This window comes from Capricornis sumatraensis, chromosome 11, assembly GCF_032405125.1.
Source record: "Capricornis sumatraensis isolate serow.1 chromosome 11, serow.2, whole genome shotgun sequence".
In the NCBI taxonomy this organism is placed as follows: Eukaryota; Metazoa; Chordata; class Mammalia; order Artiodactyla; family Bovidae; genus Capricornis; species Capricornis sumatraensis.
In genome coordinates, this window is record NC_091079.1 from 19645115 (window position 1) to 19670920 (window position 25806).

Genomic DNA, 25806 nt, shown 5'->3' on the forward strand with positions numbered 1-25806 from the left:
TATTCAGGGAAAACAGTTCTAGTCACAGACAGCAAGAAACAAGGTTAAAGTAAACCTTAAAAATATGTTAATGCTGCCCCCTGTATCCACAAAGTCGTAGTGCAGAAAGCCAAGAAGTCCTGGACTAGAAAGGGCAGAGCAGGGCCATATCTATAAACAAACAAGATAGGCCAGGCATTAAAATCCTGGGGAAGACATTCCAGTAACCTCACTCAGACAACAGGTCTAAAATTAGTCCTTTGCACAAAGCTCAACCAATCTCCCAGAAAGCTAAGCAAAAGCAGAAATTAGCCTCTCCTCTGGGGTCCCAGCAGCCTGCCCTCACGCCTTGAGGGTGTACTATCCTTTATTTGCTGAATAAAACTGAGCTGTAACTGAGCTTTAAAAAAGAACAGAAATTAAATGAGATCATTTCATATCATATACTGAAAGCACACAGCTAATGAATGAAAAAGAGCTAAATTTTAAAATTATATGATAAAAAGAACCTGAATAAACTCTGGGGAGCAGAAACCCACAGATTTGCATGAAAATCAAAACCTTTTCACATCAAAACAACACAAATGCCAGAAATGGACCCAAGACTTGGGAGAATTTAACACTGGACAAAGGTGGTTTTCCAAAGCAACGGCGAAATGAGTTATTCAGTAGTGTCAGAAATACCAGGGTTTAGGGAAAACACTGAAGCTGGATTTCCAACTTTCCCCACATCAAAATGATTCCAGATGGAGCCAACGTTTCACAAGTACCAGAGAAAACGAGTTTATTTTAGAACTAAACTTGGAGTAGGGAAAGCCCTTTAAGACACAGCACAAAGCCAAAAGCCTCGAGGGTAAATATTTGACCACTGAACACTCGAAATCTTCCATCTTAGAACAAAACATCACAACCGGAGTCAGATGATAGTCTGAGAAGAAAGTCTTCGATACATCCGTTAGAGAACCAAGCTGATCAGAACGGAAACGCCAGGCAGCGCACACCGAGGGTCCGGCTTCCCGGCCCCGAAGCGTCGCGCTGAGCAGGCGCCCGCGGACCCCGGGAATGGCTGCTCGCGCTCACGAAAGGGGCTTTCATAAATAACCGAGAGACGAGCCTCGATAAAAATGGAGGCGGGAGTGGACTCGGGACGAAGCACTCTCCCCAGAGAGATGCCGATGGCGATCCCGGTGGAATGAGTGTTCGCGCCCCCAGCCCGCACCCGGGCCCCGCGCGAGGCCGGAGCTCCGGGCGCCGCCGAGTACCGGCGGCGTAGGGCTCGCCGTTCGCGGGAGCGGGGAGGGCCCGGGGGAGGCGAGAGCGGGGTAGGGGCTCGGAGAGGGCAGGGAAAGGCAGGGGACGCTCGCGGGCAGCGCCCGATCGCGTGGAGGGTCCTGGCCCCCCACCCCGGCCCGCGGGTAGAGGGTGCAGATGCAGCCAGCGCCCCGACTCACCGTCCCCGCAGCTGCCTCACCCGCAGGGGTGGCCGCCCGCACCGCACTCAGACAAAGGGGGCGCCCCGCCCCGTCTGCGCATCCGCCAATCGCAGGGCGCCCCGCCCCCAAGGGCCCCGCCCACGCATCCCAGGCCGCCACTCCTAGGACGCGACACTTTCCAGTCCGCCTTGGGCCCCGCCCTCCCGCCCTCCCCGCCCTGGGCCCCGCCCTCGGCCCCGCCCTCCCGCCCTCCCCGCCCTGGGCCCCGCCCTCCAGCCCTCCCGCCCTCCCGCCCTCCCCGCCCTGAGCCTTTCTCCTGACGGACGCACTCTCCAGAGCCACCGAGAGACGCAGCCTCCACCGCGGCTAGATAGGCCACGCCGCGTCCGGGTCTCCTGCAGGCTGCACATCCGGCGGCCTCGCGGAAGCTTCTGCGGGTACCTTGTACCTCCGGCCCTGCGGGCACAGCCCGAGCCCGAGTCGGGTGGATCCTCGCCCTGTTGCCTCCAGATGTCACACCTGCCGAGGCGGGGCCTGGCGCTGGCTGGCGGTGGTCGTCTTGTGTGGCGGCGACCTCCTCCCCGTCCCCCTACGCTAGTGTTTGCGCACTTCGGCAGGGCAGGACCAGCGGGGGCGAGAGGAAGAGATGGCCGTCGCTGCTGCCTGCCGCACCCGCTGTCTCCCCCAAGGAGTCCTTCCAGATGGCTCGTTGGCTGGGAGGACCAAGCTAGTGCCCCGACTTTTGGCAGGAAAGGTGGTCTGGGGAAAGGCCCGAGGCTGGAAGTGGGGGAGGGTGTCGCAGTAATTCTGTGGATAGCGGGCCCCGGCGTCAGGGGCAGGGCTTCTACTCGGGAAAGGTGAGGTCAGCTTCCCACAGGGAACTCGTCTGCCCCACACACCCCGGTGAGGCAGGGTCCTCTCTGCCAAGAGACTGAAGCTCAGGACCCAGGTTGTCCGATTTGGCCCTATTTTTGGACCATCCTAGATGGTTTTGGCCAGTTGCCAGTGTTAACATAATTAAACGAGGAGGCCATTAGGCTGGGGGTGGCTCTGCTGCCTTGGTAGCCCGCAGCTAGGCTTTCCAATTAAGCTGACAGCTTAAGTCGTGGCCTGTCAAAGCCCTTGCTTTGCTTTTCCATCTATAGAAACTAATAGAGCTCCTGCTGGCAGAGCGCTCCTAACCACTGTTCCATCTTCTGTTTGCTCACATAAGCTCTTCATAAATTCTAATATGCCTCAGTTTACCTTTTAACAATGAAGAGCTTGAGCCCGGTTAACATTAGTCCCGGCAGAGAACTGATGCTTCTAGGATCTTCTCAGCACACCCTGCTTTCTTTTTCTCTTCCCAGTTATTTCAAGGTCCATATAATCAAAGCTGTGGTTTTTCCACTGCTGAATTATGTTAGGCTCCAAAATCACTGAACAGTGGCTGCAGCCATGAAATTAAAAGATGCTTGCTCCTTGGAGGGGGTAGGGGAGGGGAAGCTATGACAAACCTAGATCACGTATTAAAAAGCAGGGACATCTCTTTGCCAACAAAGGTTTGTATAGTCAAAGCTGTGACTTTTCCAGTAGTCGTGTACAGATGTGAGATTTGGACCATAAAAAAGGCTGAGCACTGAAAAACTGATGCTTTTGAGCTGTGGTGCTGGGGAACTCTTGAGAGCCCCTTGGACAGCAAGGAGGTTAAACCTGTCAACTTACAGGAAATCAATCCTGAATATTCATTGGAAGGACGGATACTGAAACTCTAATACTTTGGCCACCTGATGTGAAGAGCCAACTCATTGGAAAAGACCCTGATGCTGGGAAAGACTGAGGGCAAGAGGGGAAGGAGGTGACAGGTTGAGATGTTTGCATAACATCACTGACTCATTGAACATGACTTTCAGCAAACTCTGGGAGATAGTGAAGGACAGGGAAGCCTGGCTGCAGTCCATGGGGTTGCAAAGAGCTGGACACGACTTAGAGACTGAACAACAACTTATTTTTAAAATGTTCATCCATAAAAATTGAAAGTATATTGCAATGAAATACCTGCATGTCTTTTGCTTAGTTTCAGCAGCTAACATTTTGCTTTTTTTTTTTTTTAAGCAATTCAACTAGGTTTTGTGTGTATGTCCAGCTCTGCAACTCTTCAAAGGCATGGTATTTATTGAGCGCCTCCTGCATGCTAGGCAGTGTTCTAAGTGCCAGGGCTACATGAGTAGGTAAAACAAGCAACATTCCCAGTAAGTCCCTTTCTCATAGGCTTTACCTGTGAGTGGGGAAAGCAGGTAGTACACAGTATCAATATGTGAATCAGAGTGTCCAGAGGTGGTATGAGCCGTTAAAGGTCCAGGTGGGCACCACTGCTACTCACAATGTCCCCTGGCTCATCCTCAGGTCCAGATGGAGGCAGTTTTTTCCTGTATTTAAAATCCTAGGTTCTAATTATATAAACACATTTATTAGTTATATGTAATGATGTCAGATAACAATGTCAGTATTATTAACACTATGATTATTGAAAAGAGTCCAGATTTGTTTTGCAGTTCTTCTTGCTGTTAGGATATATCCCATTTGGGATATGACCTTAACTCTACTATTTCACTTGTTTGCTTTTTAAAGTTACATTTTTAACATTTTGATACAATTTTGTTTTATGATCATGTACATTTGGAAGGAAAGTCATTACCAACTTAGACAGCATATTAAAAAGCAGAGACATTACTTTGTCAACAAAGGTCCGTCTAGTCAAGGCTATGGTTTTTCCAGTGGTCATGTATGGATGTGAGAGTTGGACTATAAAGAAAGCTGAGCGCCGAAGAATTGATGCTTTTGAACTGTGGTGTTGAAGAAGACTTGAGAGTCCCTTGGACTGCAAGGAGATCCAACCAGTCCATCCTAAGTGAGATCAGTCCTGGGTGTTCATTGGTAGGACTGATGTTGAAGCTGAAACTTCAATACTTTGGCCACCTGATGCGAAAAGCTGACTCATTTGAAAAGACCCTGATACTGGGAAAGATTGAGGGCAGGAGGAGAAGGGGAAGACAGAGGATGAGATGGTTGAATGGCATCACTGACCCAATGGACTTGGATTTGGGTGGACTCCAGGAATTGGTGATGGACAGGGAGGCCTGGCGTGCTGCAGTTCATGGGGTCGCAAAGAGTTGGACACAACTGAGCGACTGAACTGAACCGAAACCCTGTATGGTTTCAGAGTCCAGTACACAAAAGAAAGTACATTCAGAAGACTTGCTTCCCTTCCTGTTCCCACCAGTCTCTTACCATGCTGCACTATCAGTAACCATTTATCAATGCTATGGTTTCTGGCTCCATTCCATAAAATCTGAGTGAATGTCAGTGAACAGTATTTCCTTCCCACTGGCCCCACATTTTGGCATTTTCCTGTCAGTATCCAGCCACCTCTCCTTGGCAGCGTCTGGGCATGTCCCTTTCTCCTTTATGCAGCTGCCTTCACCTCCCTTGTGAATGTGCTGTCATGTATTCAGCCAGTCTGCTATTACTGGACATCTTTTGCCATAAAATTAGTGCTGTAGTAAGTAGCTTTAGTTAGGTCTTTTCAGTTTGGCCGGTTTAATTTTAGGATAGATTCCTAGAAATGGGCATTTGTATCTGTTTTTCTGTGTGTTGCCCAGTTCCCTTCCACAGGGTTGTAGGATCTTACATTTCCGCTGGTGAGGTTTCCTTACAGCCTTGTGAACAAAGAATGTTGTCAAATATTTGGTATTTTGGCAATCTGAGAAGCAAGAAATAGCATCTTGGTGTAATTTCCTTTTGCATCTTTCTTGGGAGTGAGGTTGAGCATCTCTTCATATGATTAAGAGCCACTTTCACTGACTTTTCTGTGAACCTGCTTGTTGGTCTCTTCCCTCTCATTTTAGAAGCACTATAGAGTTAGACTATAAAGAAAGGTGAGCACCGAAGAATGATGCTTTTGAATTGTGGTGTTGGAGAAGACTCTTGAGAGTCCCTTGGATTGGAAGGAGAACAAACCAGTTCATCCTAAAGGAAATCAGTCCTGAATAGTCATTGGAAGGACTGGGGCTGAAGCTGAAACTCCAATAGTTTGGCCACCTAATGTGAAGAACTGACTCATTGAAAAAGACCCTGATGCTGGGAAAGATAGAAGGCAGGAGAAGGGGACAATGGAGGATGAGATGTTTGGATGGCATCACCAACTCAATGGACATGAGTTTGAGAAAGCCCTGGGAGTTGGTGATGGACAACTGTGCTGCAGTCCATGGGGTTGCAAAGAGTCAGACATGACTGAGTGACTGAACTGAACTGAACTGATTATGTTAACCCTTTGTGACGTAAGTTGTAGATTTTTTAAAACTTTGTTCTTAACACTAAGATTAAAAATTGCAAGCACTTACAGTCTTTTTTGATGCAACTGACAAGTTATATAAGCAATCAATATGATACCAGAGAGATGGTATAAAGAGTAGACTCCAAAATCACTTTTAATAAATTATTTTTTTATTATTTTATTTTTGGCTGCACCATGTCATCGTTGCAGTGCGGGCTTCTGTAGATTGTGTGAGCTCGGTAGCTTTGACTCACAGGCTTAGTTGCAGTTTGCAGTATCTTAGTTCCCCAACTAGGAGTCAAACCAGGGTCCCCTGCATTGGAAACATGGAGTCTTACCCACTGAACCACCAGGGAAGTCACCAGGACTTCTTTATAGCATGGAGTACAAGTCCTTTTTTAGATATATATGTTTTGCAAATATTTTCTCCCAGTTTATGCTTTGCCTTTTCCTTTGAGGAACAAATGTTCTAAATCTTGATGAGCTCCTACTCACTGAATCCTTCCTTGAAAATCCCTGCTCTTTGTGCCCTATTTAATAAATCTTCACCAAAGATTATTTATTTAATAAATCTTGACCAAAGTGAAGGTCAGTAGGTTTTCTCTTATGTTTTCTTTTAGAAGTTTCTGCTGTACATTTTGGTTGATGATACATTTTGAGTTAAATTCTTTAGATGGTGTGGGGCAAGGATTGAGATTCACTTTGTTGGCATATGGTTATGCAATAATTACAACAACATTTGTTGAAAATGAAACCCTAATTTTAAATAGCCTTATGTACATTAATTTTTATGTTATGTATAACATAAGTTGTAAACACTTCCTCCAGTTCACCATTTGTCTTTTTACTTTGAATATAAAGGTGTTGGTCCTGCAAAACTTTATTTCTGTGCAATGAAATTTATCATGTTTTCCCTTATTGTTGCTTGATTTCAAGCTACAGTAAAATTTCCCTAACTTCCCAGTTCTGGAGGAATCCACCCATGTTTTCACCCAGTACTCATCTGGTTTTGTTTCTTTACATTTAAATCTCTGTTCCATTTGGAGTTTATTCTGCTAAGAGATGTAAAGAGTAAGTCTAGTTTTGTCCTTTTTCCAAAAGGCTATCTTGTTACCCCGCTACCACATAGAATGAGATTGGTCCTTTCCCCTGAATCTGAGGCCATCTTTCTATCACATTTCCAGTTGGCAGTGGTCTCCCCAGTCAATGTTCTGATGTCTGGAAGATTCACAGTCTGGCCCATGAGCACAGAAGAGCCTGCATACAGAATAAGCCTCACCGGGTACCTGCAGTCAGGCCACCTCCACCTCCCCCCATGCCTTTGTGTTACTTCCAGGGAAGCCCAGGGGCCAGTGTCTGCCATGCCCCAGGGGAAAGAACCAACCTCATCCTACGTGGTTGGCTGCTCTGGCGTGGCCTGCACTGTCCTCAGCCATCGAGGCCCTGTTTTCCACTCAGACCTGAGTTGCCTCCAAAGCCATAGAAACTTCAGGATGGTCCTAGACCCTGGCCCTGCTCTCACACACCACTCCAGTCTCCCTGCTTCTCCTTGCACGGAGAGGCCATGGGTGTCAAGGGACAGTTTTTCCCCTACATTCATCATCTGTGAGGCCTGGGCTGTGGGATCCATGGAGGAGTCTCCCAGAACTCTGCCAGCACATGGAAACCATGGCACAGTTGGTACCAGGGAGCCACCTGGAGCCGGGCCTCGGGGCCCCAGCTGGCATTTTTTGCCCAGGGAGCCCTAACGCAGGGCAGCTTTGAGCTGTTAGGGCTGCTTTTCTGTTGTTCTCAATGGAGCTGGCATTATTGGCTGAAGGCAGAAGTGTATGGATGTGGAAATCAGGAGCCAGGAGATCGTCCTCCTGATCTCTAATTCTCGAGGTCGTGGGAAAGGGTGAGGGCTCCGGGGAACTTGTGCAGTCACAGCAGCCAGGCTTTCGTCAGAACAAGGAGTTGAGGGAGAAGTCACAGTACAGAGGAACTTGATGTCCATAAACCAAAGACCAGAGTGGAAGAAGGTGTGGAGGCCAAGCAGGGCTTCTGGTTTTTTGAAGGTATGAAAAGCTTTATTATTGACATAAAGGAGGTCTCTGAGGAGGGTAGAGAAAGCCTCTGGAACAGGTCTGAGGTGGCTTGAGAGCAAGAAGGGTCACCAGCCTGGGCCTCTACTGCGGTCAGCAGGAGCGGCTGGAGGGAAGGTCCCTGGGCCCAGGTGAGGGCCTGGATGCCTTCAGTCTCCTGCTGGCATCAGAGGGCAGAGCACTCGGCTGGCTTTTCTGCTTTTCCAGATGTGGGCACAAAATGAGGAGGATGAGGCCTCAAGGTGCCAGCCTGCTAGTCACCACTCACCCTAATGTTTGATGAGAGACACACCATGTTTCACTCAGCTAATTCAGAGCCTGTTTAAACGAGCTGTGTGGACTCTGCAGCCTGCAGCAGGTAAAACTGACAAGAGCGCCTTGGCCACTCACTAAAACCTGGAACTCTGGAGGGGATGAGGGCATACAGGGGAGGCCTCGTGTTGTGCCTAAGTATAGGGAGAGCCATCTAGAGAGCTTGATTAGTATTTGGGGGCATCTGTGAGGCAAGAGATTCCTGGAGCTTTTTACACCAAAGGGAGCTTTTTACACCAAAGGGTTCAACTCTTAGGTGACAGCACAAGTTTGTAAAAATGTGCAGATGAGCCTGTGAGTCAAGTCACTGGGTGCTAAGACAACTGCCTGGTGTCTGGCCAGGCATGCTGACCCTCCAGTCTGGCCCTGTATCAGGGTCGTCCTGGTTAAAAATGAGGAGCAGCTTCCCTCTGAGCTCCATCTTCCATGACAGTTGGCACTTCTCTGCCTATAGTCTTGGAACTCCCACTGCTGTTCCCCCGAATTCATCCCACCCTGGAGCTCCCCAGGTGGACAGGGTCCAGCAGCCTGACATCTGGAAAGGGGCTGAGAACAGGTGAGGCTATTCCTCTTGCAGGTGGAGCAGGCCAAAGGCCCAGGTTCAGCTCCATCCTGCACCAAGGCAGCTCGGCAGCCCCTAAGTTTGTTGGGTACTGCTTCTGCGACCCAGAGCATAATGAGCAGCTGGGTGCAGAAGGTCATCGGCTCAGGAGGTCCAGTTTCAGTAATTGCAGCTCTAGTGGCATACTGTATGGGGGAAAGAGGGCAGTTTCTTGCATCAGAAGCCCTTGGACAACTGAGTGCCATCATGAGTGGTCCAGAGACTCCAGGAGGCCTAGCAGGAGGTGGCTGAAGCCCCTTCCATGGAGCAGTCTTGCACAAATTTGGTATTGCACCAATTTTAGCCTCTTGTTGGAGGGGTCTCTGACTGTAGCAGAGGATGTGACAGCGCACCATGTGCAGCAGGGCTGAGCGACGCAGGCCAGCAGCAAGCGGGCCAATCAGCGACAGAGTGGAGTAGAGGCGGACACAGATACTTACTGAGAAAAGGAATCATAAATCAAAACCAGACTGACAGAGGAGGAGCGTGAAGCCAGAGGAGCTGTCTGACAGTAAGAATAGGAGCAGTCTTGTCAGGCTGAGACCAAGTCTGGAAACTGTATCCCATTAGTTGTTGCCTAGGGAGACGGGGTGGGATGGCACCCAAAGTGTAGGAGAGGGTATGATAGGGCCTCTACAAGGCAGCAGGGACAGCTGCTTCACACGGCCTTGGAGGGGAGCCTGGGCAGCCTGTGCCACCCAAGCCCATGGACTCGCCTGTGCATCCAAGTCACCCCTCCACCCTCTTCTCTCCAGCCTCAAACCACCTCTCCCTCCACATTTGCAACTGCTGGCCTTGCCTCTACTTCCTTGAGAACTCAGAAGCCACACCTTCCCTTCCCTTCGTGACTACAAGCCACTGCCTCCTTTCCTCCTGGAACAGTGTGGAGGGGTCCCCCATTCTTCCCAGGACATTCCCAGGTCAGGACCTCCCTGGTGGCAGAAGTGTGGCTTCTGGGCTAAGTTCCCCTGTGCAGGGAGTCGGGAGCCAATGCCCACCTCTTAGGGGCACCTAGGTGCCCTGTAAATGTCTGGCGATGGATCCGGGAGCTTGACAGAGAAAGGCAGGAGCATGTAAAGCGGCCCCTGTCGGTGAAGCCCAGGACCTGCCTCATGTACAATTGTGCTGCAGCCTGAGTGGGGCCACAGGGCCTGAGCCACCACAGAGCAAAAACACATAACCACAGACTGCAGATGGACACCCTGGAAAGGGGGGAGCAGGGAGGGTCAGGTCCCATTACCAGGTAGGATGTGGGGGGGGTGGCGGTGGTGACAGCAACCAGACCTGAAAACTCTCAAACTGACATGAAAACAGATACCAGCCACAACCACTGACAAAGGACTCAGTCCCTTGACTAGTAAGCACACTGAGGTCTGTGGTTGTCTCAAACCAAATGTCATTTACTTTCTTGGTTATGTTCCTTTACAGTAATAAACTCTATGGATGAATGCACAGCCTCTATAATCCTTTCCCTTCTAACAAGTACAGTTGTCTCATAACAAACTGGAAAAACAAACAACGAAGAGAAATGAGCTCACAGGAGACAAGGGTGATGGCAGGGGACTTGGGAGAAGGAGCAGGACCACAGGAGGGTCCCCAGTGTGTAGACGGCGGCCTCTGTGGACGGTGGCCTCATGGGTGGACAGTGAGTGAGAGCACCTCAAGTCTGGGGAGGGAGAGCGAGGCACAGCCAGGGGGTCAGGGTGAAGCTACGAGGGGTTCACTCCCTGGTGTGGATCAACTGGTGCTTGGTCAACTTTGACCGCTGGCTGAAGGCTTTTCCACAAGCCGTGCAGTCGTAGGGCTTCACCCCAGTGTGGATCCGCTGGTGCTGGATGAGAACGGAGCACTGGCTGAAGGACTTCCCACACTCACCGCACTGATAGGGCCTCTCGCCCGTGTGGATGATCTGGTGCTGAATGAGGTGCGAGCTCTGCCTGAAGCCCTTCCCACATTCGACACAGGTGTAGGGCTTCTCTCCGGTGTGGACCTTCTGGTGGTGGATGAGGTTGGAGCTCCGGTTGAAGGCTTTGCCACACTGGTTACACTTGTGGGGTTTCAACCCATTGTGGATCCTCTTATGCTGAATGAGAGTTGAGTTCTGGCTGAAAGTTTTCCCGCACTCAGTGCATTCATAGGGCTTCTCCCCCGTGTGGACCCGGTGGTGCAGGATGAGGTTGGAGCTGCGGCCAAAGGTCTTTCCACACTCGCGGCACTCGTAGGGCTTGTCGCCTGTGTGCACACCCTGGTGCTGCACGAGTGCGGAGCTGTGGCTGAAGGCCTTCCCGCAGACGCCGCACTCATACGGCTTCTCCCCCGTGTGGGTGATCTGGTGCTTTTGGAGCACCGAGCTGTACCTGAAGGCCTTGCCACACACGGCACACACATGAGGCTTCTCCCCGGTGTGGATCCTCCAGTGCTGGATGAGGCTCGAGCTCTGGCTGAAGGCCTTCCCACAGTCACTGCACTTGTAGGGCTTCTCGCCTGTGTGGACCCTGTGGTGTTTGATGAGGTTGGACACCCGGCTGAAGGGCTTGCCACACTCGCTACATGAGTAAGGCCTCTCCCCGGTATGGACCCTCTGGTGCTTCCTCACGTGTGAGCTCTGGCTGAAGGCCCTCCCACACTCAGTACACTCGAAGGGCTTCTCCCCTGTGTGGACCCTCTGGTGGTTGACGAGGTTGGAACTGCGCCTGAAGGCCTTCCCACAGGCATGACACATGTACGGCTTCTCGCCAGAGTGGATTCTCTGGTGCTGGATGAGGTTGGAGCTGCGCCTGAAGGTCTTCCCGCACTCACTGCATTCGTAGGGCTTCTCACTCACATGGGACTTCTGGTGCTTTTTAAGGCTGGAGCTCTGGCAGAAGGCTTTCCCACACTCAGAACACACATGCAGCTTCTCCCCATGGTGGGTGAGCTGGTGCTGAAGGAAGCCTGTGTGTGTGCTGAAGAGCCTTCCACACTCATTACAGATGAAGGACTTGTGTCCAGTGTGCACTGTCTGATGCTGTGTAAGATCAGGGTCTCCTTCAAAGGTTTTCCCACACTCGCTGCATATGAACGGGCTTTTGGCCACGTGAAGTCCTGTGCAGCTGGGCAGGTCCAGGCTGCAGGGCAGGCTCTGTATGCCACGTGGATGGGGCCTCTCCTCTGCAGGAGGCCCCTGACACTCCACTGGGCTTGGGCTCCGGCTGCAGCTGCTCTTGATGTCATCCCAGTCCACCTCTCTCTCTCCTGAGGGGCTCCTGAGAAGCATCTGTGCAAGAGTGAAGGCCCCCTCCCGGTGAGGGTGGTGCATCTGCCTCTCATCCTCAGGGACCCCCCAGTCTCTTTCTTCTACACCACCACCGAGCACTCCAAGCTCAGGTGTCTGGGGAGCATCACTGCCAGAGCTGTCTGATATTTCTACATGTGATTCCAAGTCCTCAGAAACTTCTTCCTTCTGAACAAACTCCTGGCCCTTAGTCCTGGTGTCCCACCCTGAAATGACAAACAGAAAGTCACATGGTGCCACCTCCCCAATGGTCTTCATGCTGTCTCCTTCCCTTTAGCCTGTCTCATCTGAAATACCTCACAGAAGAGGACTTCTCTGACCACTGTTCCCAACAGGGCTCTATATCCCAGGGCTGGGGCCACGAAGAGGTGCTGAGTGGGTAGGTGAAGGGCACCCCACAGTACTCTCAGCCTCCTTGCGCCTGTTGCCCTCTGACCTGCCCCTCGATTCAGGAATGATTTCCATTCCCCTACTGGAATTTCTAGAATCTCCCCCCACAACAGCATTTTGTCTCCCCACGTCACCTGGAGGCTCCTATTCTCCTCAACACAGACCCAGCTGTGTTGTATGCTCAGCCTGACTGCCCTGCCAATGTGTCTGGTGGTGGCAGTTTGCATTCTGGTCACCTGACTCATGGCCCAGCTGGAAGGCCCTGCACAGTGTCTGTGCCAAGACCCTCTCGGTGGAGCTTGACCATGTGGCTGCACACAGTGAGGCAACCTGCTTCACCCTCCTGCTGACTGTCAGGCAGGCCTGTCGTCACCTGCAGATGGGCTTCCATCTTCTCCCAGGGCCCCAGCTGTTGGGCCCCAGCGGGGCTCCCATGTGTGATAGGGGCACAGTGAGGGGTGCAGGGACAAACAGGGCGGTCACTGCAGGAAACAAGGGTCTGGGCAGGGTGGCCCAGGGAGCCCCACCCTCTCCTGGCTGCACAAGAAGGGACACAGCTTTTCCATGAAGGGTCAGAGAGGACCCATTCTGGGCTCTGTGGCTGCAGTCTCTGTCATAAGGTCTGCTCTGTTACAATCCTTAAAAAAGTGTGAACTGTTCTTTGCTTGCAGGTCATAAACAACTTGTGAGCTGGATCTGGCCTGTGGGGCATGGCTCGCTGACCCAACTGAGACAAGGTCATTGGTGTGGCTCCTGAGGGAGTGGAAATGGGAACTGCTTTTGGGGCCAGAGAAACTATTGGCCTGGAAGGATTTTACTGAGATGGGAAACAAGAGTGAGTCCTATCGGTGAGGGTGATGGCATTCTTGATTTGCTAGACTGGATACAATTCTCTGCAACATAAGAATTACTGGAAACAATAATGAAAGTTCTTTTTTTGAAAGGAAATATAAAATCAGAAATATGCTTTAAGAAAAATTTTCATTAAAAACACTGGGTTTAATGGTGAAGGAAAAGATGTGTAAACAAATGCACTTGTTTGCCACACTGCCCCCACAAGTGTGGCACCAACTGGCCCAGCCGGCACACAGCAAACCTGTTAGACTTCCCAAGAGGAAACAATGGAGACCTGTATGATTAGCTGCTCCCAGGTTTGTGAAAAGTGCCCCATCGGAGCCATGCTCACAAGTCCTCGCGTGGCTGTGGCTGTCAAGGGGCCCAGCAGAGACTCAGCAGCACCTGCCCCGCCACACAAGCCCCCGGCGGCACCGCAGCCTCGGCCGGGGGCTCCACCCCTCTCCATCCCCACAGGGGCTCTGTTTTCATTTTACTGTTATGTGTATTGAGGTGAAGTTAACAAACAAAATAACTGTTTTAAATGAACACTTCAGTGGCATTTAGCACATTTACAATGTTGTGCAATCAAAATCTGTATCTTGTTCCAAGACATTTCATTTCCATCACCTCAAAGCCGCAGTGCATTAGTCCGTATCTCCTGGCCCCCAGTGCCTGGTGACCATCCACCTGCATTTTGTCTCCATGGATTTACCTCATTCCTGACCTTGCATGTGCATGAAATCATGATACACAACTTTTGATGTCTGGACTCTTCCTCTCAACCTAATGTTTCTGCAGGTCCAGTCACTGCAGCAGGTACCAGTGCTTCACTCCCTTCTGGCTGAATAATATTCCACGGTACAGACACAACACAGCTGGTTTCTGCATCCATCCACTGTGGGGCATCTGGGTTGCTTAGACCTCTTGACTACTGTGAACAGTGCTATGAATATGACGTCCATGTACTTGATGAGTATTTGCCTTGAATTCTGTGGGTATGTATCCAGCAGTGGAATTACTGGGTAACACAGTAATGCCAGGGCTTCTTCCCAGGTGGTGCTAGTGGTAAAGAACCCCCGCCTGCCAATGCAGGAGACATGTGTTCAATCTTTGGGTTGGGAAGATCCCCTGGAGGAGGGGATGGCAACCCACTCCAGTATTCCTGCCTGGATAATCCCACAGACAGAGGAGCCTGGTGGGCTACACTGCATAGGGTTGCAAACAGTCAGACACAACTGAAGTGACTGAGCATGCACGCATGGTAACGCTATGTTTAAACTTTGAGGAACTGCCAAACTGTACTCCACCATGGCTATGCCATTCTACATTCCCACCATTGTTGGTGTATAGAAACACAACTGACTTTGTGTACTCACCTGTACTCTGCAATTCTGCTGAATTTATTAACTCTAGCAGGTTTCTAATGGATTCTTTGGGATTTCCTATTATATATATATAGGATTGTGCCTTATACAAACAGAGGTAGTTTTATTTCTTCCTTCCCAATTTGAATCCCTTTTTTTTTTCTGGCCTGATTGCTCTGGTTAGAACTTCCAAAACAGAACTGAAGAGCGGAGGTGAAAGCAGGCAAATTTTCCTCATTTATGGGGAAAACCTTTTAATATTTCACTAATGACATGATGTTAGCTGTGGGTTTTTCATGAATGCCCTTTACCGTGTTGAGGAGGTTGCCTTGAATGGAGTTCTCAGTGTTATGAAAACGAATTTGGTTTTGTCAAACACATTTTTTTTTTGCATCAATTGAGATGATTATAGCTTTTCCCCTTCATTCGTTTAATGTGGTAAATGACACTGATTGGTTCTTATGTTGAACCACTCTTGTGTCCCTGGGTTACATCCCACTTGGTCATGGGATATAACACTTTTATTAACACTGCTGGATTCAGTTTGCTAGCATTTTGTTGAGGGTTTTGTATATACAGCCACAAAATGTCTTAATGTATAATTTTCTTTTCCTGTGGTGTCTTTGATTATCCTTCCTCTTGTATAGTTTGCAAGCTTGACAAAACAGCATAAATCCTTCTTTAAATGTCTTGTGATGCCATTTGGCCCTGGTTTGTTAGTTTTACAAGTTACAGATTCAATCTTTAATTGTTATAAGTGTGTTCTTACTTTCTACCTATTCTTGAGTCACTCTTGGTAATGTGTCTCTTTTTTAGGAATTTAGCTCTTTCATGTAGGTTATCTAATTTGTTGGTGTGCAATGAAGGAAAGTTATGGCCAACCTAGATAGCATATTAAAAAGCAGAGACATTACTTTGCCAACAAAGATCCGTCTAGTCAAGGCTATGGTTTTTCCAGTGGTCATGTATGGATGTGAAAGTTGAACTGTGAAGAAAGCTGAGTGCCGAAGAATTGATGCTTTTGAACTGTGGTGTTGGAGAAGACTCTTGAGAGTCCCTTGGACTGCCAAGGAGATCCAACCAGTCCATTCTAAAGATCAGTTCTGGGTGTTCTTTGGAAGGAATGATGCTAAAGCTGAAACTCCAATACTTTGGCTACCTCATGCGAAGATTTGACTCATTGGAAAAGACTCTGATGCTGGGAGGGATTGGGGGCAGGAGAAGGGGACGACAAAGGATGAGATGGCTGGATGGGATCACTGACTCGATGGACATGAGTTTGGGTGAACTCTGGGAGTTGGTGATGGACAGGGAGGCCTGGCATGCTGTGATTCATGGGGTTGCAAAGAGTTGGACATGACTGAGTGACTGGACTGAACTGCTTTTTACTCTTTTTCACTTTTGTTATAGTTGGTAATAATGTCCCCATCCCATGTTCACTTGATTTTCAGTGTGGTGTTTTTGTCATTTGTTAAATCATTTCAAAAAAACTTTTAAATACATTGATTCTCTTATTGCTTTTCCAGTCTCTATTTCTGCTCCGATGTTCATAATTTCCTTCCATCAGCTCTGGGTTTCATTTACTCTTCTCACAGACCCCTAGGATGTCAAGTCAGGTACTGCTGTTAAGACCTATCTATCCTCCTCCTAATATAGGCATTGACTGCTGTAAATTTCCGGGCTTCCCTGTATCCTGTGAGTTCTGGTAGTTTGTGGCTTTGTTTTCATTTGTCTGTATGTACGTTCTAACTTCCCTTGTGGTTTCTTCTTCGACCAACTGATTAAGAGTGTATGGTTTTACGTCAACATATTTGTGCATTTTCCAGTTTTCCTGCAGTTATTGCTTGGAGATGATACTTTATATTATTTCAACATTGACTGAGACTGGTTTTGTAGTCTAATATATGGTCTACATTGAAGAATGTTCCATATGCACTTAAGACTGTGTATCTGCTCCGTTGGGCAGAGGGTATATCTATGTCTGTTAGATCTATTAATTACAGTATTGCTCAATTTCCCTGTTTCATTACTAAACTTCTGTTTAGATGGTTTTCTTAACTTTTGGAAGTGAGGTATTAAAGTCTCCAACTGCTACCGAAGCATCTCTTTCTTCGCTCAAATCTATGCATCTTTCATATGTTTGGGGGTTCTTTTTAGTGTTTACGTTTATCACTGCTCTATCTTCTTGATTAATTGACTTCTCAATATATATCAAACTGTGATGCTGGAGAAGACTCTTGAGAGTCCCCTGGACAGCAAGGAGAACAAACCAGTCAATCCTAAAGGAAATCAACCCTGAATGTTCATTGGAAGGACTGATGCTGAAGCTGAAGCTCCAATACTTTGGCCACCTGATGTGAAGAGTCGACTCATTGAAAAGACCCTGATGCTGGGAAAGATTGAGGGCATGAGGAGAAGGGGACAACAGATTAGATGGTTGGAAAGCATCAACTCAGTAGACAGGAGTTTGAGCAAACTCCTGGAGATAGTAAAGGACAGGGAAGCCTGGCGGGCTGCAGTACATGGGGTCGCAAAAAGTCAGATATGACTAAGTGACTGAACAACAATCTTCCTGATTAATTAACTCGTTTATCAATATATAATATCCTTCTTTTCTCTTGTACAGTTGTTTGACATAGTTTACTCTGTCCTATATTAGTATAGTAACCCCAGGTCTCTTTTGTTACTATTTGCGTGGAACATATCTTTTTCATCTTCCACTTTAAGCTTATTTTTTCCTTTGGAAGCCTCCTGAAGGAAGCCTCCTGTAGACAGTATATAGTTGGGTCATACTTTTTTAAATCCATTCTGTCCGTATTTGCCTGTTGACATATCTGCCTGTTGACATGAGTTTAAACCATTAACACTTAATTACTGACAAAGAAGGACTTACTTCTACCACTTTGCTTCTTGAATCTTTTCAATGTCTTTGACCTTTGTGTTCCTCATTTGATCTATTACTATCTTCCTTTGTGTTCAGTTTATTTTTTGCAGCATACCATTTGATTTTCTTCTTTATTCCTTTTGTGTTTCTTTTAAAGATACTTTCTTAGTTGTATCATGGCGATTATAATTAATACTCTAACATCCTAAAACAATCTAATTTGGCCCTCTCCCTTCAGCTTTTTTGGTCCCCTGCCCCATCTTTATTGAAATAAATTGCCATAGAACATCATGTAAGTTGTTATCTTTTTTTTTTTAATAAGGAAATGTATTTATTTTTGGCTGTGCTGGGTCTTCACTGCTTTGCATCATCTTTCTTTAGTTGCAGGGGTAGGGGGTGCACTACTCTTTAGTTGCAGTGCACAGGCTTCTCATTGCAGTGGCTTCTCTTGTTGCAAAGTATGGGCTCTAGGGGCACACGGGCCTCAGTGGTTACAGCTCACGGGTTCTGGGGCACTGGCACAGCAGCTGTGGTACACAGGCTTAGCTGCATTGTGGCACATGGGATCCTCCTGCAGCAGGGATTAAATCTGTGTACCCGGAATTGGCAGGTGGATTCTTAACTTCTGGACCACCAGGAAAGTCCATCATATTAAGTTTAAAGTGCACAATGGGATGAATTGATACACATATATATGCAAATGATGACCACCGTAACTGACATATCCATCACCTTGCACAGTAACCACTGCGTGCGTGCGTGTGTGTGTGTGTGTGTGTGTGTGTGTGTGTGTGTGGTGAGAACTTTCAAGATCAACTCTCCCGGCAGCTGACAAGTACACTATACATTATGAACTACAGTCACCATGCTGTATGTTGAATCCTCAGAATAAAGCCACCAAGTTTGAACTGTTAACCAAAGTAGCCACAGTATCATAAAGAAACTCCACTCCTATACAGACATGTTGCTACCTTTATGTTGTTGCAGTCACAAATGTATCCTTACATGTTATATGTTCAGTAGTATAGGTTTATGATCATTTCACACATTTGTCTTTTAAATCATAAGTGAGGTTATAAACCAATACAACAATACTAGCTTTTATCCTTACCTATGTGGTTAATTCTATCAGAGATCTTTGGTTCTCTGTATAGCTTTGAGCTCCTGCCTAATACCCTTTCCTCTTAGCCTGTAACACTTCCTCTGACACTTCACACAGAGCACGTCTGTTGGTGATAAACACCCTGAGCTTCTGTTTATCCAAGAATACCTTAACTTTGTCTTTACTCTGAAAGATAATTTTGCCAGATGTAGAATTCTTAGTTGGCAGTTTCATTCTCTAGGCAGTTTAAATATGTCATCCCACTGCCTTCCAGCCTCCAAGGGCTGATGAGAAACGAGCTGTTCATCTTATTGAGGATACCTTATATAAGATGGCTTGCTTCTCTTGTTGATTTCAAGATTCAATCTTCCAACAGTTTGATTATAATGAGTCCTAGTGTGGATCTCTTTGACTCTGTCCTACTGGGAGCTTGCTGAGCTTTCTAGACATGTAGGTGCAAAGCTTTTTTGCATCTTTCATCAAATTTAACATGTTTTCCACCCCTTTCTGTCTTCCTCCCCTCTTTCTTGGATTCCCATGTGTGTCCCACTGAGAGGGTAACAGGCAGGAAAGCTAGGGGCCCCAAGAGAGGAAATAGGCTGCAAGTGTCAGACATTGTTTCTCTCTCTCTTAAGCAGCAGGAGGAAACAAACCACAATTGTCAGATTTTTTTCCCTTCTCTATACAAAATTAAAAGGAAGTTTCTTTCAAAATTCTGTGTTGCCATAATGACACCTGGTTCCACCTGAACTTAACTTTTCTCAAACCTGAGTTAACCAATGAGTTTTTCTTATGGAAATGCTTTTCTTAAGCTATGTTAATGAACTATGTATTTATCTTAGACTCTATCTTTCTTCAAGTCGGTTCCACCTAAGACTTAGAACTGATAATGGCTCAACAAACCAGTATGTTTCACTCACGGAAATGTTCTCTTAAGCTATGTGAATGAGACTATGTATTTGCTTGGAAATCTGCCTTTCTTCAAGATTCATGTCAATTGTTTTATGGCCCAAGATGACTCACCTTGTGCTAATGTTATGTTGTGGGTGAGGGGCCTGGTGCCACTCTTGAGTTTTGAGACATTTCCTTTTAGCAACTTGCTAATAGGTATATAACTTCTTGCTAAAACCTAGCAAGGGAGCACTATTTCTGCCCCCTTCTGATGTCTATGTCAGAAGCCTTCTCTATCTCTTTTATACTTTAATAAATCTTTATTACACAAAAGCTCTGAGCAATCAAACCTTTTCACTGACCGCAGATTGAATTCCTCTCCTCCAGAGGACAAGAATCCCAGAGTCTTTCACGGCTCAGCAACAGCCTTTCACCATAAGTCTGTTAGGCTCTGTTCACTTTTCTTCAACCTTTTTACTTTCTGCTACTCAGACTGGATAACTTCAAGTTCACCAATTCTATAGCCTGCTCACACCTGCTATTGAAATCCTCTGGAAAACTCTTCACTTCAGTTTCTTTAGCTCTCCATCTAGGACTTCTTTATTTTGACTGCACCATGAGGTTTGTGAGATCTCAGTTCCCTGGCCAGGGATCGAACCTCTGCTCCACGCAGTGCCAAGCAGGGCCTTAACCCCTGGAGCACCAGGAAGTCCCAGCTCTAGGACTTCCACTCTGTTTCTTTTTATAATAAATAAAATGTGAATTGTATATTTACAACTATCTCTACTGACTTTTTCAGTCTGTTCGTACATAGATTTTAGTTCCCTGTCCATGGTTTCTTTCAGATCTTTGAACACATTTAAGACAGCTTATTTATAATCTGTTAAGTATCTGTGCTTTTTCAGGGACACTTCTGTCAATGAATTTTTTATTTGACATAAGCAGCTGTATTTTCTGCTTATGTGTATTCTTTATGATTTTTTTTGTTAAAAACTGGGCATTTGAGAATATTTACTGTGCTCCGCTGGGAAACTATTTCAGCACTAATTATCATTCTGCATGGCTCCTGCTTCCACAGATCACAGAGATCAGCTGGAGGTGATACTACAGGTCTTTATAGGTCTTTTCTGAGTATACCTTCTATCCTGGGTCTGTACATGGCTTTCTAAATTCCCTGACATACGAGGGTGCTTTTGAATGTTCTCATTTCTCTGCCCTTCCCTCCTGGGCTTTAGGAAGTTGACTGTACTATTAAGTGATGTCCCAAGTCCCTGAGGGAGTTCAGTTCATGTTTCTGTGTTTTGAGCCCAGCACTTTCCACCAAGTAATTCTGAGTTAGGCAACACAGAGACAAACAGTTTGATTCAATTCTTTTTCCAACCCCACATAGGGAAGAACAAAGTGATTTCTGAATAAGTTCTGCTCTGCTCCCTCTGGGTGCCACACTAGGAACACAGGATGCTCACTTTCAATATGATGCTGAACCAGGAAGTATCTGTGAAGCTTTCATTTTTAAGTTGCCTTTTTCTTGATTCAGCATTGGTTGCTGTAAACCTGTTTTCTAGATTTCTGACTATATTGGCCCTGATAGCTTCTACTTGTTTTTGTTTTAACAGTTTATGTGAAGAAATGGGTGTTTGGAGCTGCCTATTCCACTATTTTGCTCTATAGTGGCTTTTAAAACATGAGCTACCATCAACCTGTGTTTTCCCTGGAGCAAGGGTCTTGACCTAACTCGCCATTCTCTGCCTGGCACACCCTTGGTCATCTGGCAGCAAGTTTTTCCCTCAGAGCCACTTCTTGGCCCCATCATGCCTCTCATCCTCTACCCATCTCGTCCTTCCAACACACCTATGACCATCTCTGCCCTTAGCCCAACCTTCTCTGGCCACACAGAGTCTGCCCAGGATACTCTGCCCACATATCCTCAGTATAATACTTCCCATGTAGGTGTATTCTTGTAAAACAGCCATCATCAGATCCCAGCAAGGAAAGCTAACAGTGAGTAATCCCTGATCCCTGCTGAAAGGGCCACAGAAGAGGCAACTTGGTGAGGTGTCTTCAGGAAGGACTGTCTGGTACCTAACAGGGATGGGAGCAGCTGGGCAGTGTGAATGCAGCCAGGAGGGAATAGGGCCAAGGCCTGGATTAGGGCAGAGACCTCAGGGCAGGCCTACCACCAGTCTGGCGAGGAAGTTAGGCAGGGCTCAGCTGGTGATCATCATGTCACACCCTCTATTTCAGGTGAAGAAACCAGAGTCCCGCTCAGGGCACCAGGGCAGCCAGGTGCCAGGCCAACTTCCTCTCTGACCTCCAGCCTTGGCCCTACAAGTCCACAAGGCACTCTGCCCCAAACGCTGACAGGACACCTCCAGAGGTAAGTCCAGGGGAATGTAGACCAAGTCTCCCCAGAACAAGGGCATCAATGGGGAATGCACACCCAGTACCTGGCTGCTGATGGTGAGGGGAGGTGGCTCCTGGCTCAGCGTCACCACAACAGAGGGAAACATGAAGTGCAGATCCAGCGTGGGTCTCGGCAGGAGCATCACTCCACACAGGCCTGGGCTCTAGGGGTCCAAGGGGATGGTCCAGGAACTGAGAGCTCCACTGCTGCCTCTTTAGAGCATACTCTGAAGCTGGGCATGGCTGGGACCTGGAGACCAGCAAGGACACAGGTGAGTGTGCAGACGGGGTAACTCCAGGGGTTCACTGGCACACCAGGCAGGGGTCACTTCCTCCACCCCTCACCCTGAGACCTCAGGAAGGCCTGATGATTGATGCCACATTCTCTGATCCTGGAACCAATGGAGGTCAGCCAGCCAAGGAGACACAGACTCACAAGCCAGGGCCACAGGTGGGAAGGAATGAGATACTGACCACAGAGCAAGGTGACCCACAGTGCCTATGAGCACATCTGGAAGGGCCCAAGACTGCCAAGGTAAGAGGAAGCAGCTCTCACGGCACCTGCATCTGCTGTGGGCCACCCTGGTCCTGACACAATGCCCTGAAAGTGGACCAACTGACCTTCCCAGGGAACAGCAGCTTCAGAGGCCGGGCTGCCAGGGGAGCCTCACCACGGACATGCGCGGAGTCATCACAGTGCCACTCTACTGGGCAGCTTGAGCTCTGCTGCCCAGCAGCACCCACAGTGGTTGTCCCCATCCCACCCTCCTGGGCTGCCCTCCCACTGCACCAGTGGCTGGCTCCCTCCCAGACTCCTCCTTAGCTCCCTCTTCACGCTGGTGTCCCAGGATTCACTTCTGCATCCACATCAAATTCCCTGGCTAATCTTTCCAGTCCTGAGGTACCAACATCCTTTACCCCATGAAGACGCTGAAGACTGGGCTTATCTCCAGCTCTAACTGGTATCTCCAAGTAGGGAGGCATGCCCAATCAGGCACAGGATGGGACCCCATATGGACAAGTTACTGATTTTCTCCCCCTCCCTACTACCCTGTCTCTGAGCAAATGCACCATGCCCTGGCCAGCATCCCACCTAGGAGGGGGCAACACCCCTCGGCCCCTGATTCACAATGCACCATGAGCAGGTACCACTGACCCCTTTGCCCTTCAGTAATGAAGATGAGGCAGGAAATGTTGGCAGACACTGCCTCCCAACCCTTGGACTGACTTTCTCCTCTTGGACTCATGCTTTCAGTGTTTCCAAAACACCCACTATATGTCAAGGTATTCTGAGGACAGTGTGACCACCACCCTCACGGATTTCAGTGGGGAGACAGATAACAGCAAATGCATCAGTGAGACGGGCAGGTGTGCTGGGCAGAGAAGGGGCAGAGCCTGGGGCAGGTGGGCATTTAAACCAGGTCCTGGCTGGAAAGGCAGAAGGCAGCAGGGGTAAGACAGGACAGAAGTGTGAACGCACATCAGAGGCAGTTCCTGGGGGAGGCGGGGGTGCACAGACTGGACGAGGCTTTGACGACCTGAGGAAAGTGAGGCACCAGCCGCATTTCTCCACTGGGAGGCAGAATTAATGAAACATTTCAGGAAGATTCACCTGGCGTGGCCGCTCGGAGAGACAGTGCACAAGCAGGGAAAACACTGACTCAAGGCACTCATCCATGCGGCAACAGAACAGAGCAGGGGGAACTTTCAGTCTCTCCCATGGGAGAGTCCAACCTTTGTAGTATTTATTCACTTCATTTTAAAGTCTTGAGGTTATCATCACTGCCTCTGAACAGGGGCACAGTCACATAGCTCAAAATTCAAAAGGTTAAAGAGAACATAAGGTGACACATCCCCCAGCCTGCCACAGTGCCCATTCCCAGTTTCCAAGATGCCCATCCTGGTTACTCTAAGCTTACACAAGCAAACATGAGTATGTTTTCTTTGTCGTTTTATTATAAGTTACACCAAACTATGTCATTTTACATCTTGTTCTTCCCACTTTAGTAGTTGCGGGATCCTGTCCGGGAGGTAGCAGGATGCTCCTCCCCATCCATGTCCACATCCTAATCCCCGGGACCTACACTACACAACAAGAGAGATTTTGCAGAGGAAATTAAGGCTACAGGCCTGAATTACCTGGTGGACCCAATCTAATCACGCGAGCCATTGCTGACTCGGATGCATGGATCGTGCGCAAGAAGTGGGGTCTCCAGGAGATAAAGACAGTCAGCAAGGAAAGAGCAACCTCAGGAGTTGGATTCTACCAATGAGCTTGGAAGCAGATATTCTCCTGGCTAACGGCTCACCTGGTGCTAAGCCAATACACAACTATGAGAATTACCAGCCACTACTCCACGGCAGACAGCCCCAGGATGGGCCTGACCCATCCTCAGTCCCACTCCCCTGGGGGAGAATAAATCCGTCCCCGTTCCGTGAGCCCCCTCTCCACCCGGAGGGCGAATCCACCACCGACTGTGCCCTCAGGGAGAATCGGGCGCCAAGCGGCAACCCCATTCATTTTTCCCCCGGTTCCGGACAGCTCTAACGTTTGCACCAATTCCGGAGGCCCTTCCTCCGCCACAACCACACGCGACAGAACACTATTCGCGCACACCTGCCGGCAGCTCTGCGGCTGCCTCGCCGAGCGGTACCGCCGCCCGGCTCCAGGGCAGGGAGTGCTCGGCTCTGTCGCACAGCGTCCACAGGGCGCCCCTCACACGCCCTCCCGTCAGGGGCCCTCCGAGACTGCAAGCCGCCCACGATTCCACGGCCCCACGCGCACCCGAGACAGGCCTCCCGCGGCCAGCACCCACCGCCGGTGCATCGGAGTCATAGGGAGCGCGATCAGCAACGCGAAAACGCCACCACGGGAACAGCCGCCGCCTAGAGCTGCTCGGGGAAGAGCGCAACGAAGAGATAACCAAGCGGCTCGGCCTCGAGGATGTGCTCCGGAAGTCCCGCCTCGACTTCCGGCCTGCGGGCCCGCCTAGCCCCGCCCAATGTGGCTGCTCTAGGCTGAGGGAGGAGAAGCGACTGGGCGGCTCCACTCCTGACCCGGGACCAGCCCTCGCCGTGCCTCCGCGAGGAGCTGGGAACCCCGGGAGCCCCGCGGATCAGTGGGTTGGTGCAACAAGCCATTATGAATGCAGGAAGGACCAGGGACTTAGATACACAGGTACCTGCAATCAAAACAGGTTTTGGTTGATAAAAACATGATGCTGCATGAGGAGGAACAATCCCTCCATCAGTAAATGAGTGCCTAGGTGTCAAAAGGCTCATTAGTTATATAGACAATACACATTTTGTGGGCCTACCCATGGAACATCTACATAAATTGACCATACAGTTAGACCTTGCTGACAAAAGATGCCAAGTGCAGATTTGTAGATGACAACACAAAGAATACAAATATTTTAAAGTATGCCTTTTAAACTATCAAGATTAGACTAGATATGTAATAAAAAGTTGACTCCCCAAACTCTAACTGTTGGAGTTTATGAAACACTGTCTACAAAACCTTTGGATGAAAAGTGATACCAGCTGGAAAATTACAGACTATTTATAAAGCAATGAAAGCAATTCTCACATCTATGGAACTCAGTGTAAAGTATAAACTATAAAATATCCACTGAGTATTTTCCAGACAAAAATATATATCACCTTAAATACTTTTTCTTTATTAAAGAAGGCGAAAGCATTTATCTTAAAACTTATAAAAAGGAACATTTCTCTGCATTGGCAATAAGCAATTAGAAAATGTAACAAAAAATGAAATCTCTTCTACAGACACCAAGACACTCTGAAATACTGGGGAATTAACAAAGAGCACTCAAGACACTCAAAGAGCACTCAGAGACTCAGGGTTGGACATTGCTCAAATGGAACTTAATACATGGCAACAGTAGCTCCACCATAAATGGCAAGAGAGCGGGTT

The 25806-nt window shown here is 48.4% G+C and overlaps 1 protein-coding gene across 1 annotated transcript; it reads right to left on the minus strand.

Moving 5' to 3' along the window:
- Positions 1-10379: 10379 nt before the first annotated feature.
- ZNF16 (zinc finger protein 16) lies at positions 10380-24746 on the minus strand. Its single transcript, XM_068984035.1, has 3 exons — positions 24686-24746; positions 21914-22119; positions 10380-12204 (listed from the first exon to the last, which is right to left on the minus strand). The coding sequence occupies exons 1-3, from the start codon at positions 24703-24705 to the stop codon at positions 10445-10447; spliced, it is 1986 nt and encodes a 661-aa protein (XP_068840136.1). The 5' UTR covers positions 24706-24746; the 3' UTR covers positions 10380-10444.
- Positions 24747-25806: the final 1060 nt, after the last annotated feature.